A 16,273-nucleotide genomic window follows, 5' to 3' on the forward strand; every position below is an offset into this window, starting at 1 on the left:
TAACTGGACTGGTAAATGATGAGCAGATACATGCAGAGATATACCATAGAATCAGAGTTGTATTGAAAGCTCTAATTAAAGCTGAGAGTGTGAAAATGTATGAGGTGTGATATAGTTTTTGGAAAAATGTGGCCATTTCCAGATGATTGCCATCAGTCTGCTAGAGCAGTTGCTCCAGTCTGCTAGGACCACATGGCCTCACATGAGCATTTTGCTCCTGTTCCACAGTTTGAGACGTTGTTTACGGACTTGTGCCCAACAGTTTGACAGAAGTGCAGAGCTGGACTTCTTCCAAATTCCATTGCCTCCTTTCTCTTGAGTGGCATAACTGTTATGTCTCACTAGCCTTGCACCACCACCTTTCAGCCTCACCTTACGTCCTTGTTTGATATGTATTTAGTTGAATTTGTGGCTAATATAAGGATAGTCAGGTTGAAAACATCTTTCAATTGTGACATGATTTGTTTGGCATTTGAACTTTAAAGTTCAAATGAAAGGCATTCTGCAGTGCATTTTATGTACTAAACTTCTGAAATTAAGAAAATTCAGAAAGCTTTTGGTGAACTGTTTTTATGTCTTTTATATTGCACATCCTACCAAGTCTTGTTAATGTGTTCTTATCTTTTTTGGTGGGGAAGAAAGGACCATTGTTTTTTACTGCAAGAAACGGTATAATTCACATGGTTTGACAGAAGGGGACTCCAATAAAATGTTGGAATAAGCAAAGTAGGCATAAAATGTTACCACTTTTCCTCTGGAAACTATTTAAATATGGTGCCATTTAAATTAACAATGGTCTTTGAATTTTGGCATATGCAGTTGTATGCAGTGTTGATTTTAAAGCAGAAGCAGTATCTTTTATAAAAGCAACAGCTCAATTTTGAAAGATGCTGAGGGAATGTGTGGCAGCTAGGCTGTTTAGCTTTTTCAGATTTCTTGTGTAGAATTTGACAGCTGTTGGAAAGTTACTTTTAGCTTTATGTACGTTTTATTTTGAAGAAACTCAAATACTTCAATAAAAACTTGTTACTAAATTGCACGCATGGAAGTTACTTACGTACTTCTGCTCTTACTGCATTTTTTTGTTGAGTATGGTTGAATTTTTGCTGAAAAACCCCGGCATTTATTTCCAGGCTTTCTTAAAGTTGATCTATTTATGTACTTTTCCTTTTTTTTTATTTTTAATTTCAACAGCTGGATGAAGTTGTCCGTCAGAGAAATTTGTGCAGTTTGGAACTTTTCCTCTCTTGTGCCCAGAAACAGTTAAGTGTTTTATTAAAGGAAGAGCCAACCACTACAGAGGAAAACAGAGACTGACATTCTCAGTACTGCTGATAGAGTGTGATTTATGAAGCTGCAAATCTCAAGCCAGCAAATGACAGATACATTCTAATCATCTGAGATGGTGTCATTGATTCAAGATTGATCTGAAACTGCGCTTGATAGAAGTATTCACTGATTATGCTCTTCTATTATTTATTTATTTTACTGCTGTTACCAGATTGCAAATATGAGAGGGAAAAAATCCCTGGAAAATTATTTTATTTTATTTTCATTGTATTTTCCAGTACCTCATGATTGAAGTTCTAGATAACTGCAACAATGAGGAAGATGTTCCCCTGTTATGTCTGATTTAGATTTAGCATCATGTGTTGATACAATTTATCAATATTTTTTATATTCTTAAAATGGAGAAAAACATTTAATTGAGAAAAGACACAAGTCCATCTCTGTTTCCACAGTGTATCCCAAGTGCATTGCCTAAGGTGAGTCTGAGGAGCTTATTCTTCCTACTTTTGATGTATAACAGAAGAACCAGTACTGAAACATAAGAGTGTTGACAGGCATTTCTTTAGCCTTTCGTAAACAACTCCAGCTGTAGCAATAGATAAGTTTAAAAACTAAACCTTGCGTCTTTTCAGATTAGTGCAAAACACTGCCATAACCCAACATATAGTATGTATTTTATTTCTGTTTTGCAAGCTAATTGGATTCCAAAAGTCACTTTCCCATGAAAGCACGATTAATATGACTGACCTCAGTTTCAGGAAGAAGATGTGTGTAATTATGTGGAGCCTGATACTGCACTGCCTCAGTGGAATTTCTGACAGAATAAGGAGTGCAGCTTGCTGACCTTGGATGTCCTTTCTAAACCCGTTGAAGGAAGTAGAAAAACTCCCCACAGACATTTTTTGGAGTTTGGATCAGGTCAGAGGTCTTTCTGTTCTTGCTAATGGCAGCACAGAGTGGAATTTCTGTGCCTGTGCTCTATTGATTGTAGATTTGGGGCCTTAGTTATAAAAAAATTCTGAATGAAATGAGGGAAAATAAATGTTCATGCCTAGAAACATAAATAAACTGAGAATGATACCTCTTATGCTGAACTTGTGATTCAATGGGGGACTTATGGGCATTTTATAGTTTTCTTCTTGTTATTCATTGCTCTTTTGGGTTGTTTTTTTACTGTTATTTTTTTTTGGCTGTTTTTTTGCACCCACAGTCACTATTCATAAATACATTTTTTATAACAATAAGGAAACACCAAATGGTTGTGTATGTAGTTGACAGTGTGAAATACGTTTTGCAGACAGTTAAGGTTTTTTATTTAAATATTTTTTTCTGTGCTTCGTTTTTTTAATCAAACCCAAAGTTTTCTTCTTCCATATTCAAAGGTTCACGTAAGAATTAAATAATGTGGGTTTTAGTAGATTATGTCCTCACCCTACAGATGGAAACAAAAAAAAAAAAAAAAAAAGAAGAAACAGAAATTTGGGCGTTAATGAGTCTCCTACTTCCTAAGCCAGTGAAATACTGGTCTTTGTCAACTGCACCATAGGTGGCACAGATGTCAGAACTGTCAAAACAGAATTGTCTAATGCTGCCTCACAATCTGGAAATGTGGTATGAGCAGATTCCTAGATGGACTTCAACATTCTTGGTTTTACTTCTAGGCCTGTACATGGCATCCTATTTCTTCTTACTTCAGACCTCAAAGTGTTCCCCATCGATGCCAGAGACTTAGTGGTTTATCAGCTTTCTCCTGGTAAAGAGTATTGGATTTTGATTTACAACAGTATGTAAAAGCACTTGTTGGAGAAGCTTCTGATTTGAGTCAGTAAGATTCCACTGGCAACTGTGGTGTATCTTTTACCATATCTTTTCCATCAGGTCTTTAATCCCATTTCATGAATCTTGCGATTGTGACAAAGAACTGTAGATATTTTTTCCTACCTTTGACAAGTCTGGTGCTTTCATCTTTCTCTGTATCCTGCAAGAAGGACTGCAGAATTGGACCACAGACATACAAGATCAGATTGGGAGTTTGGATTGCATTCAAAACTCCCAAATCTCTGAGCAGAAATGTAGTTATCCAGCAGAAGAAGACCTTCCCAGTATGTGAGCTTTGGAGCATGCAATCAACTCCATCTTCTCTGCATTGCACTGTGAGCTTTAAGGCTTAGTTTTATTTTTCATTATTTCTGCCTAACTACAGGAGAATACAGTTTGTGTAAATTCAGGAGGAGGGGAGGCAGGGAGAACTTTGAAAAACCTAATCTAGCTTCTAGAAAGTGACATCACCATTTCTTTTTACTTTTTTTTATTTTTTAAATTCCTACATAAAGACTGAAGAGTTATATATAAGAGAAAATAATACATTCAAGGGCTACAGAGTGGAACTTAGTCTGCCTCTGAGGCATGGCTGCTAGTGTAACCATTTTGGCAAGGCTTTTATGTAATGGGAGGAGCAAGAAGCCCTAGAACTAATAATTAGAATTGAAATACATGCACTAAAACGTTCAAGCTAGTGAGTCTGCAGTCTAGATCACCAAAGCTCATATTATATACCTGATTTTTTATATATATATTAAATTATATACTTTTCTTAGAAGTAAAGCATAAAAATTGTTATGTAAAGTTGTATTTTAAGCAATCAGTTGTGTGTACTAAAAGTTACCTAAAAGACAAGGTAACAGTAGATCCAGTATCATTCATTGATGTCAGTCAGCATCATTCTATTTTAACACTTCTACTTGGTAGTCTAGAGATGAACAGAACAGTGGGATTTGTAACTAATAGTTTCCTAAGTTAACACTGAACATTATGATATCATGCAGTCCTACACCATTTCTGTTATATTCTGTATGTTTCTACTGGATCTCTGTCTGCTTCCATTACAGAATTCTGTATCAGCTCTGAGACTGTGTGTGTACAGGTCATTAACAAAGGAGAAATCATTAGCCACATAGTTTTTCTATGCTGTCTATAGTTAAGATATGGGAATATTTTAATTTTTGCCTTGCTGTAAGAATTTCATTGACAAATGCCATTTCAGTTCCTCGAAGTATTGAATTCCTTCAGTCCATCATAGGAAGACAGAAGAAGGAAAAGGCAATAGTCATTCCAGAGGCTGAGATCACATTAGTATTTTGAGACTTTTGTGCAACTTTACATTGGCATCTGATCAAAAGTTGCCTCCTGTCCTGCCAGCTCAGTAAATGGCAGTGTTAATTCCTGGCTGTCTGAAATGATCTGTGCAGATATGTCCTTAGTGAGCCTCAGGCCTGGTCACACTGAAACTCCCTTAGAACACTCTAGACCCTCCTCTTCCAGTGTGTGTTTTCTATGTCCACATATTTTAGCTCAGAGATGTTTCCCCCTCCCCTTGGATGGGGGGAATATGTGAGAAGATTCCTTCTTGTTTCCTAGCCAGAAATAGCCACTGATAGAAACTGTTCATCAAGGGGACAGAAAAAATGTATGCTCACATTCAGATCCTGTGCAGTATCAGTGAAGTTATCAAATGGACTTAGTGCAAATGTGAAGTGACCTGGATTGGGGCATACATGGTCTAACTCCAGCTAGGTGGCATTTTTGATACCAGATGGGTGGGTGTCAAAGCATAAAACACAGCACCATCTAACCACTTCCAGTACCTGAAGGGGCCTACAGAAAAGCTGGGGAGGGGCTTTTCACCAGAGAAGGCAGTGATAGGACAAGGGGTAATGGTTTTAAACTGCAAGAGGATAGATTTAGGGTAGACATCAGGAAGAAATTATTTACCATGTGGGTAGTAAGGCACTGGAATAGGTTGCCTAGGGAGGCTGTTGATCCCCCTCCCTGAAGGTGTTTAAGGCCAGGTTGGATGCCACCTGGTCTAATGAGAGATAGGGCAAAAGGTCAGTCTTACTTTATGCCACTTGCCACAGGTAGATATTTACAGCACGTGCCACGTGTTGGGTTATGGAGTTTACATTGCTGAGGGCAGCACTGCTAACATTAAATTACAGCAACTTATAGTCATGTCCTAGAAGTGGTGAGAGTCAGCTGTGGCTGTTGGTCACAGCAGAGTATTTAGCAGCACAAAATAGACATGATTCATTTTTTAGATTTATCTTGTTTATTGCATAGTGTGCATTTTAAATTTGTCGTCTTACCTTTCAGTGATACAGCATTCCTGTAACAATAATGGTATTCTTCTGTGATAGTAACAATAATAATAGCAACAGTAATTTCCTGTGAAATATGTGGTATCACTATTTTATCCACATCTTACACGCTGTGTAATTCTAATAATGAAAATATGCATCAGAGATTCACATTTGTTTATATGGCTTGTAATTCCTCACATTTCAGACTTACAAAAACAGTGCTTTTTAGGTACATTACACAAAGAAGGCCTTATTTAATAAACACTCAGGCTATTTATTTTTTTTTCAGATGGCATTTTTAAACAATTTGACAGCGAACACTAGTAAAAAAATGAGATGTTTATTAATATACATAACCTAAAAATACAAGTATCAACAAAATACTACAAATTAATGTCTGGGTTTAGTTAGGGTTTTTTTTCAGATTTGATAATAGATCTGTATCAGTACATATAGGTCACCATCAGGTGGGAAGTCATTGACATTTATTCTCTTTCTTCAAGTTAAAATATTTTGAGTTCTCACAAAACCAAAGGAATTTGCAGCTCTCTGTGTTGAAAAAGAAGCTTGTCTTAACTGATCCCCGCTACACTATAATGGTAGGAGATCCTTTTAGGTAAGGGAGAAAGAGAATTGTTTTTACTGAGTGAACTTTGAAGGATGTTTCAGTTCCTGCCCTACTACCAAATTAGGGCATCAGTTAAGACTTCACGTTGATCTCGCCACATAAATTTTCTGACAGATAGCTAGTCATGGTGATACATGACCAGTCTGTATTTTTGTGGCAATAATTTCAAAAATTCCATTACTTAAACATCCTACTCTTTTATTGTGACTGTAGATTACATATTTAGAGAGTGTCTGTGAAGCTCTGCCTCCCAGGAAGCCAGAAGGAATTCTGCTCTTGGTTGTTTCCAGCTCCAAATTTCATCCTTCCTCACATTTTTTGCAGTTGCCACGATGATGAATGAAACGTGCACAGCTTTTGGATGGTTTGGGAAAGGTATTGAGACATGATTTCAAGAGCAGATTTCATGATCAGTTCTTTGAAGAAAATGTCAGCATTTGTTCTGCTTATGGTATAGTGGGGAAGGGGGATAAGCTGTTGGCTGAGACCTTGATGAGGGGGTGTATAAGTATCATCTCCTTTGGTACATTGGAATGAAGAGCAACTCTCTAGTATTCCCTGCTGAAACACCTGGGAAAAAAACACATTTGATTTTATCAACACACAAAGATAAAAATCAGTCCATTATATACATATATATATACATATATATAGTACCAAGCTTGACAGCATGTGAAATATGAAGGTAAATGTAAGGTGCGACTGTTTGTTAGAAACTCCTTTGACTCCTAGTTTTACTTGACAAAGAAAATGAGTTAATACGAAATGCTCTATCTCCTGCAAATTCAAGTGACTGGTGAAGTTTACAGCTGGATGGTATTTTGATAAAAAACTGGATGAAACTTAGTAAGTTGGTCAGTGTCAAAGAGTCATACAAATGAGAGCACCTTGCTGTGTTTTTGTGGATTATTGTTAGAATGACTCAAAACCTATCCTGGAGTGTCCACGGCCAAGGATCTCAGCAGTAGTCTGGATACAAGAGAACTGCATTTGGTCTTTTTGAAACAATAACATGGACACTGGAAAGCATGATTATTTCAGAAAGCTGTCCATATACAAATTTCCAACTCTTATGTCTATAAAGGTTTGGGTTTTTTGGAGGGTTTTTTTTTTGTGTGTGTATTTGTGATCCCTAGAGCAAAAGGAACAGTGTTTTCATAGATGGTGCTTGATGGTGAAACAGAAGGAGGAGTTGTAAGCTAGGTGGGAATTGTTTTCTCCACACTCTTTTGGTAGCAAGGGCAAGGATGTTTGATAGAAAAACCCAACTGATTGTTTTGAAGTTTAATTGAGAGGGACTTGGTGAGGAAGAAAAACCAAAGAGGTACTCCTTTATAATGCAAATTTTGGAACTTTGGGGTGTAGTAACAGAAAGAAAAGATGTGATTTCACAGAACAGAGAGGAATGACAGCTTCAAATGAGACATGCAGACAGGAGGTTCTGAATCCTTTAGAAAATACTCATCTGAACCTACAAATTGCTCCTATGTAAACAGCTGAGTCAAGAAAAAAGAAAGGTGGAGATTCACATATTTCCTCTGCAGTCTGAAAAGTAATTGGTTTCAGGACTCAGAACTTTTCAAGCCTTAAGAGTGGCTTCTGTCAGGACAATTTAACCAGAAGCTCTCACCTCTCAGATAACAGTGCTACAGGAGAATCTGAATCTCAAAATTACAACCAAAACATTAAAAGAAGGGAAGAGAAGGGAAAGGAAGGGAAGGGAAGATGAAAAGGAAAGGAAAGGAAAGGAAAGGAAAGGAAAGGAAAGGAAAGGAAAGGAAAGGAAAGGAAAGGAAAGGAAAGGAAAGGAAAGGAAAGGAAAGGAAAGGAAAGGAAAGGAAAGGAGAAAAGAAGAAATAAAAGTTTATGCTTTGTGAAGTTTAAAAGCACTGCAAGGCTGACATGTTGAGACCCAAATGTCAACAGATTCCTGGGCATCCGGGACAGAATGTTTTGGGAGCTTTTCTTCAGGAATGGTACTTGCTGGAGGCATGACTATATCAGAATGATTGATCTATTTTTCTTGATTCTTACTCTAATGTTAAAAACAAAGTTACATACACAATGGAGAATTCTGTAAGTATCTGCCAAATAAAATGGAAATGGATCCAGATGTTGTGTTTGAAGATAATGTATCATCTATTCACGTTCTTGGGAATAAGAAATGTGTTGAGATCTTGGATGAAGTAATTTTTCATTTGCAGAGATTGGAATAAAAATTCCAGTAAGCTCAATACAGCAATGGAGAAGGTCTACAAAAGACTGATAGTTACACAGTTCATTAATGACAGGACTATTCAGAAGAATACAAATAGCTACAAGCAGGATCAGCATCAAATTGCACTCAATTTGATTACATCTGTGTGTAATATAAACATTGTAGTCATAGTGTGTATGCACAGTTTTAAAGACAATTTTTCTTCAACAAATTCTTTAAAGAACAAGTGAGTTGAAGGAGATGATGACAAGGTCATCCTCCACTATATTTAAGGAGAATCCAAATGGATGGTTGATTGGTTTATTGTATATTGGTGCCTATTCTGATGCCTAAGCATCCAGAAGTGCATGCTGGTTTTCATATAGAACAAATGTCTGTACCAATTAGATGTTTTATTCTTATTTTTTCTGTTGGTTAAGATTCAATGGATCAAGCTGGTACGTGGATTAAAGATTTTATGTATGCCTTGTATACCTTTGGTTTCATGAGTAATTTAACCACGGCTGCCTCCAGGACAAAGCTCAGAAGTGTCAATTAACCTCTTTAACCAGAATAGATGTATTTTTTGCTGACTTGCCAGTCAGTGTTTGTTAGTGGGTTTTACTCCTCCTGTCAACCAGCAAGGCCTGAATTTTGTTCGTTGTTTTTAGCTAATGCCTGGCCTTCTTGAAAATGGAGCTTTGAGGGAAAATCAGCTCTATCACCCTTAAATGTGACTCTCTGAGAAGGAACAAGAGAAACACTTGAAAAGCATTCCAGCCTGGAGTTCATCAGGGAACATGCTGCTTCCATCTTCAAAGATGTCATCCTGCCAATTTCTCTAACCCCATCTATCAGCCTACTCAGCAGGGAGAATTCCCCCACTTACATAGATTACAGTGTGTTCTGAGTCTTGGAGGAAAATGTTTTATGACACTTCCACAGTGACAATATGTCTTGTACTCAGCAGTGGTTCCTGACATGCTGTGCTACTGTGTATTGGCCTTTTAATGTTGAATTTTACATAGCTGTCTATTGTGCATTGTATTAAAGACAGTTCAGATACTATATTGAAAGTAAGCTGCTTGCCTGAGAAGATGTTGGATTTTATTTTCTTTTTCATTGGTGAAGACTTCTGATATGTCTGCATAGAGGAGGAGATTGCTAGTACAGGAAGACTTTCAGAGTTCTTTCAATAAAAGGTACTGTATATGTATCTTACTGTGTATCAAGGAAAATTCCAGTGCCTGTAGCACTTTAAATTGGCTGATGAGACAGAATTTCTCAGAAGAATGGATTTCATCATCATCATCCTCAATTTAGGGATTTGTTTCATTTCAAAGGCAAGTTTTACTTCCTCCAGATAATGTGAAACAAGTACCTGTTAAAAAGAAAAGTAACACAACTGCTTCAAGGTTCACAAAGAGGAGATAATGCAGTTGTCTCATTCCTTTCCTTATCAAAATCCTGAGGATCAGTTTTGGCCTGACCCATAAAAGTAAGCAAAATGGGGGCCTTTGCTCACCTTTGTGTAGGTAGATATAATGCAATCCTTGTATAACCCATTTCTTCTCCATTCTTTCCCATGCCAGATTGTCCCAGAGCCTTACAAACAGGGAGCAGGATGCTAACAAGGTACTTGTGTAAACCCACAAGTGAGCTAAACATTAGCTGTTGGCATCACTACCCAGCTTTGCTCACTTTTTTTTCTGGTAAGTATGGACATATCTTGCAGAAGGGACATCACCATTTGACTTTAGATTCAGCTTTGGTAGAGAGGTGATGCATGCAGTGCAGTTTTTTGGCAGGTTCAAGGATCTGCTTTTAATTCTTGTGTTTGCCTCTCATTAAATAGCCAGTAAACTAGTTCCCCCATATGTACATGCTTGACAATGCTATAGAATCCTAAACAGTCAAACATTATAATAAAATATTCCAAGATTTTCAGATACGTTTGAAAGTCAGAGTGGGTTTCATTAGTTTTAATATTAAATAATTGTGCTCTTCTAGTGTGCCTGGCTTTGTTTGTGATCTTAGAGTCTTCTGTTACTGATGGGAAAACATAAGCATCATGCCATTCTGCAAGGCTGTCCTACGTTGCATAACCTCAAAACTCTTGCTAAACATTTGTAATTTATATTATTTATAAGAAAAGGGATTGCTCTCCTTCCCTGAACATGTCACAGCTGTAGAATCCTCTAGAAAACTGAAAGACTTGGTTTTGTGTAGAAGCTCTAAATCTCAAGGCAAGCTGAGTTGGCAGACTGCTTCTGGTACAGTTACTGGAGCAGTAGTCACCTGGTTTTAAGTGGAGTATGGAGTCTTCACTGCTTCTTCATGACAGTCTGCCAGAAATGTGACCAATACCCATGCAGACCCTGAATTGATTACTCCTACATTATTTGGCTTATTACATACCACACTGGCAGGCTGCAGGGCAGCTTGGAGAAGGCAAATCTGTGGAGAGCAACAACTGCTCCATGGGTCAAATTTTGTCACATCTGTTTAGAGGAAAATTACTTCACATTATTCCAAGTCCTACCTCATTCTGATGCACAGTAAACCAGGATAAAATGTGCAGAGTTGATAGAATCAAACATATATTTGCAGATACTGTATTTTAAATAGGATTGCCAAAAAGTAGAGGAGAGCTTGGTGCTGCTGAGGCAAAAATAGCCATTCTTTTCTCTACTGATTGCCCTGTGGATGTATCTAAGTTTAAAGAACATTTTAAAAATAGCTAATCACAAGTTCTCAGCAGAGGTAGACATTTTAAGACCTCTTAAAGCAAAGACAGTGCAATGGATTTTGATCCATCAGAGCACACGGAGTATCATGTCTTTCCTTCAATTGACTAAAAAAAGAGTAGAAAATGACTGGTTCTCATTGTACAAATCAAGACAAAATGCAGCTTGTGTCTCTGCATGGGAAAATGGGAACATCTGTGGAAGAATAATGATCTGTCAGCGTTGTAAGAAGCTCTCATCTAGTACTGTAAATCTATAGTGATTTATTGCTGGAGTAAGACTGAGTTATTAATTAAGGAAAGCCGCTTTTTTCCAACTCTATGATGTTTGGCATGTAAGGCATTGGAAAGGAATAAATGGCTCAACTGGAAAGTAATTTTTCTGTCGAAAAGCTGTGCTGCTCTGTGCTTCCCTGTGTTTCCCAAGGGAAGCAGCATTGCAGAGAGCTGAAGGGAAGTGGAGCAAATGGCCCATCATCATTAGCCATCTTACAGGGACATGAAAAAGATCAAACTGCATCAACTTCCTTAGAACATTCAGGCTTTTAGTGTCCCCAGGGAAAGGCCTTTCACCACTTCTAGATCAGGCTAGGACTCGTGTTAATTCTGAGCCATGTTCATTTTGCAGATGTGTGATGTCCACTCAGTTCCAGGAGAATTCAGAGCCTGAGGGTTACCTGGTGAGCAAGGTAAAAAGTGATGATTGCAAAGAGTGGTCTTTAGTTATCAGTGTTCAGGGTGCACCTTCAGGGCTAGTGAAAACTGTCTTTGATTCCCACAAGAAAGTAGTATCCAGCAGTGAAGAGAAATGAAGTGCATTGAAGCAAAAATAAATCAGCCTAGATATAAAGACAATATAAGACTGAACAAATGGCACAGGTCAAAACTACTTGCAATAAATGTGAAATAAAAATAGCAAAGTTGGGCAATGGTAGCTAAGATAAGAAACATGCTGCTAGGCTTATTTTAAAAAATAATTTTAAAAAATCATAAAAAGCCCTTGGTATTTTGGAATTCTGTGAAGTTTCCTCAGTTCTACAAATTCTCCTCAATCTTCTGACAACATGCAGAGAAACAGATCAGTTAGTCCACCTGCAGAGATACAGCTGGCGATTGATACAAGGTGATCTTCCAGGTGGTGGAATTTATAGCTTTGTAGTAATACAACAATAAATAATAGTAATAATAATAATAGTAATAGTAAAAATAATAGTAAACACATAATATATTAGGTGATGGTGTCAGGATTTTGGTGAAGGGGGACTGCAGAGTAGTAAAATTACCTCCCTGCAGTTACCTTGAGCTTTTTCATCTTATTTTTCTCCCCCTCCATCATGTTGAGGAAGGGGAGTGAGAGAGTGGCTGGATGGGTGCCTGGCAGCCAACCAAGGTCAACCCACCACACATGCACTGACACTGGAGCCTCAGTGGCAACTGGTTTTAGTGGGTACCCGCTGCAGACTGCACAATGCCAAGTCTTTCCTCATCTCACAACATTGTTACGTTGTCAGCAAGAGCCAGGGGCATAGGAATGGGGGAAAGAGGGCAAAAGAGCATAGTCTAGAGGAAGAGGTTGGTGTGCAGTGCCAGTGGTGAGGGGACACAGCTCTCAGGACAGAGGAAGCCCTTCTTTCCTGACCACGTGCTTGCTGAGGAGGCAGTGCCAGAGAGTGGCAAACTGTCAGAAAGCTGGGTGAGCTCAACTAGCACTCAGGCACTCCATCCTGAAGGCTAGAGGGTTGGATGGGACTAGCAAAGCAGCTGGTAAGAGGGGAACGAGTAGCACTGGGAGCTAACACCAGAGAAGTCAGCAAAGCGGGGACTGAACTGAACACGAGGGCGCGAGAGTGAAGATCACAGAGATGCTGGAGTGAGTCATGCTGGGAGGAATGAAAGTGAGAGAAATTATTGACAAGACTAATCAGAGAGAAAAAACCAGATAGTGACCACTCAGAAGCAAAGCTTGGTGTGGGGGAAGGGAGGCATGGGACCAGGAGGGGAGGATGAACTTCTGTGTAATATTTGCTTCCTCACACACACTATTGAAGTTGGAGAGTGGTGCTGAAAGAGATTTAAATAGAATTGATTTCCTGAACTTGTAATGAGTCCATTCACTTTGGGTTTGGCTGGGGGTTTTTTCCATTTTTATTTCTTTTGTTGTTGTTTTTGTTGTTTCTTCTTTTCTTTTTTTTTTTTTCCTTCCCACAGGAAGAAGTAATAACATTTTCAAACCAACTGTATTTCTGGTCCAAATCAGTTTTAAGATTCTTGTTTGGGAATGACAGGATCAAATTCTCACAAGCCTTCTCAGGAGATTATGGCCCAGCAAAGATGATTTTTGCTGTCTTGAGCTGGATCCAGAAATTCTTTCCACTTCTGAGTCTGCTTTCCAACCAGTGCTAAGGTGTATTTGAATCAGAAGATTAGACTCCAAGCAGCTGTTTTTCTCTCCTTTGTCCTCTTCTGTCCTCCTATGTCCTAGCCCCCACCACTTGCCAAAGCTTCACTCTCTCCTATCTCTAGCTTGCTGCCAAAAAAAAGAAAAACCTCACTGCTCACCCTCTTTTTTTTTCTTAAATAAGATCGAATTTTGAGGCTTTGTTTTTTTCTCATGTCTATATGAGGTAAAAAACCACTCAGCTTTCCTACCCCTTCCCCCCCTTAAAACCTGATGTTGCTTTGGGTTTGTGGTAAAAAAGAGATTAATGTCCTTGTGTATTCCCAATAACAAACATTTTATTTTGCTTTTGCATTCAGGGTTTTGTTTTTTTTCACTGATTGTACAGAATCACACAGCCTACTGGGCTAGATTGATAGCTGGTCTTAAGCCAACCTGTTTTTTCCTATGTTCTTAAGTGTTCCTGCTGAAAAAAAAAGATGTGTTTTTGGATTGCCATGGTACGATCCTGTCAAGCTGAAATATAATTGTCTGCTTGATTTTTTTCATCTACTGTCAAAATCCTTCCCAAGGTGGCCCTCAGCTTTAAAGGCAGGAGGCAGAAATACACACACATACAGGCAGAGATACACATTCATCTGTCACAGATGTTGTCACATGGAGCTAGTTATGCAGTCCATTAAGGAAGCTGTAGTTGAAGGCACAGGAGGAGTTTTGTAAATCAAAGCTTGACTGCAGAATCGCTCGGGCAGTGACTCACTGAGCAGTCACTGTAAACAAATGAATTTCTGCCTCAGTTTACTGCACTCTGAAAATCAAGGGTCACTGAGGTGTTTAGAAGTTGAACCACTATTCTGAGGTGCTTTCTAATTCAGGTGGTATTGGTAAGCATCATTTTGACTGTATCATCCCTGAGAAATCAACAGATGAGGTGTTGGAAAGCTGCCCTTTCCAGCAGCCGTGCACTTGGGACATTCCTCCTTCTCCATCCTCTCAGTTTGTTTGTAAGGGACTTTGCAGTCATTTTTTTTACACTGGAAAAAGTGAAGCACAAAACAAGCATGAAGGAAAAAAATAATAAAAGCTCATGAGTGCTAAGAAAGGTAAAACTGTCAGGATCTTTTCTGGGAAACATGAAAAAAATCTGTGCTTTCTTTTTGATGGGGGGAGGTAAAAAGCAAAGAGTTGCTGGAGAGGGGGGGATGAGGGGGGAGGGTTGAGGGTTGAGTAGGTTGTATGTGGATGTAATGATTAAATGTTAGCTTTGTGTCTTTTTTTTGGCCTGCTAGGAGCTATGTACCATGGTGATGCATAAACAAGAAGTGACCAATTATTCATGTAAAAAGAGGTTTCATGAATCACAGGAAAAGAGTAAATTATGTGGAAAAGCACATTTCACACTCTTTTCAGGATACAATTATGACAACATGTAATTGCTATAATAACTATGCACATTTTTAATAAGATTTGGGGTAGGGAGAAGGGGTTCTGATAGTACTGGAATGGTTTGCAGGAAACCCTGTTCTTCTGTTTGTGAGGAGCAAAAAAGCCTACTTCAGCTGCCTGCTCCAGTGTGGCTCATTGAAGTATGTGCCAAGTGTATAAACGAAACCCTGGCAGAGCTGGCAATCCTGCAGAAGGTCAAGGCCTCAAGTGCATGTTGTTTGTTAGCAGAAGGTCTAGCAGAACACCAAGGGAAGGGGGGGTGCAGTGCCACTGAAGATGAAATAACTATTTCAGCAACACAGCATTTCTGTCCACAGGACTGCATTTTTTGCTTCTGTGGGAGCACATTTTACAATGTAAGAAAAGAGTTTTTTCAAGTACAGAGGAGAAATCTACTTGAGACATCTTGCATTGCATGGGTTGTCCCTTGCTTGAGGGACTTCAGTTCCAGCTTCCTGCACTGAAAGTTCAACTGACATAAACATCCTACCACGATTTGGGGCTGACTTGCCATTTGCATTACCTAAGGACAGATTTGTGCTGCTGTAGAGTCCCCTTGACTTAACTCAGTCTCTAAGATAGCTCAGATACCCACTAGGCCCAGAAAAGGCAGTAGGACTGGGGAGCTAATGCTGGAAAATAGCTTTTAGGTAGCAGGTGAATGTTTTTTCTTCCACTTCTAATCAAAATCCATTCTCGTCTTCACCTCCCAGCACTGGTTTGTTCATCACCTGTCAGAGAAATCCACCAACTAGCTAGGAATACAGGCAGCCTCAGCAGGCTGTGCAGCAGAAGCCTTTCCTGCAGTGTCAGAGCTGCTCAGTTCTTGGGCGTTTTGCTGGTTTCATGTTGTGTAGCGACGGAGGTGGCTGTACCTGCCTGGAATGCTCTGTCACAGGATGCAGCCTCTGAGGAACATGGTCTGCCTGCTGCTTGGAAAGCCAGGCACCAAATCTGGCACAGCAACATTCATGATTGTGAAAGTGTCACTCCACTGGCTTGATGAGAAAAAACCTGATACCCTATAGCAAGGGTTTTGATAATACCTTTCCATGAGCACCTAGAATCCGCAAGAATGAAGTCAGAATAGACATGAAATAAATAAGACTTGAGCCTTGGATATCAGATGTTAAAGAGAAAAGGAGTTATTTTAGTAACACAATTTCTGGATCTGGAAGACCCCCACAGTGAAAAATCCATGTGCAGAGATGAAGGCAAAGACAACTATGTGGAGACAGGATGGGCAGAAAGTGGCCAAAGTACATGGGTCCTGCTTTCACCCTGGCTTCAGAGGCTGCTCTTTCTCCTTGCTGTGTGCACTGGGTGGCCAGCCGTGGTTTAGAGCAGCAGGGTTAAAGTGCCTCCTATCAAAGGAGATGAATTGAGAGTTCTCATGTTATAGTGACTTTGCCCAGGATGAAATGATTGT

General features: G+C 39.1%; 1 protein-coding gene across 1 annotated transcript in view; it reads left to right on the forward strand.

The window, feature by feature from the left end:
• CCDC91 (coiled-coil domain containing 91) overlaps positions 1-1,317 on the forward strand; it is a 105,932-nt gene extending 104,615 nt beyond the window's left edge. Inside the window, 1 exon segment of the mRNA XM_009999047.1 lies at positions 1,195-1,317. Within this exon segment, the coding sequence (XP_009997349.1) occupies positions 1,195-1,317 (123 nt within the window).
• Positions 1,318-16,273: the final 14,956 nt, after the last annotated feature.

This window comes from Chaetura pelagica, unplaced genomic scaffold (genome assembly GCF_000747805.2).
Source record: "Chaetura pelagica isolate M959 unplaced genomic scaffold, ChaPel_1.0 scaffold6, whole genome shotgun sequence".
Taxonomy (NCBI): domain Eukaryota; kingdom Metazoa; phylum Chordata; class Aves; order Apodiformes; family Apodidae; genus Chaetura; species Chaetura pelagica.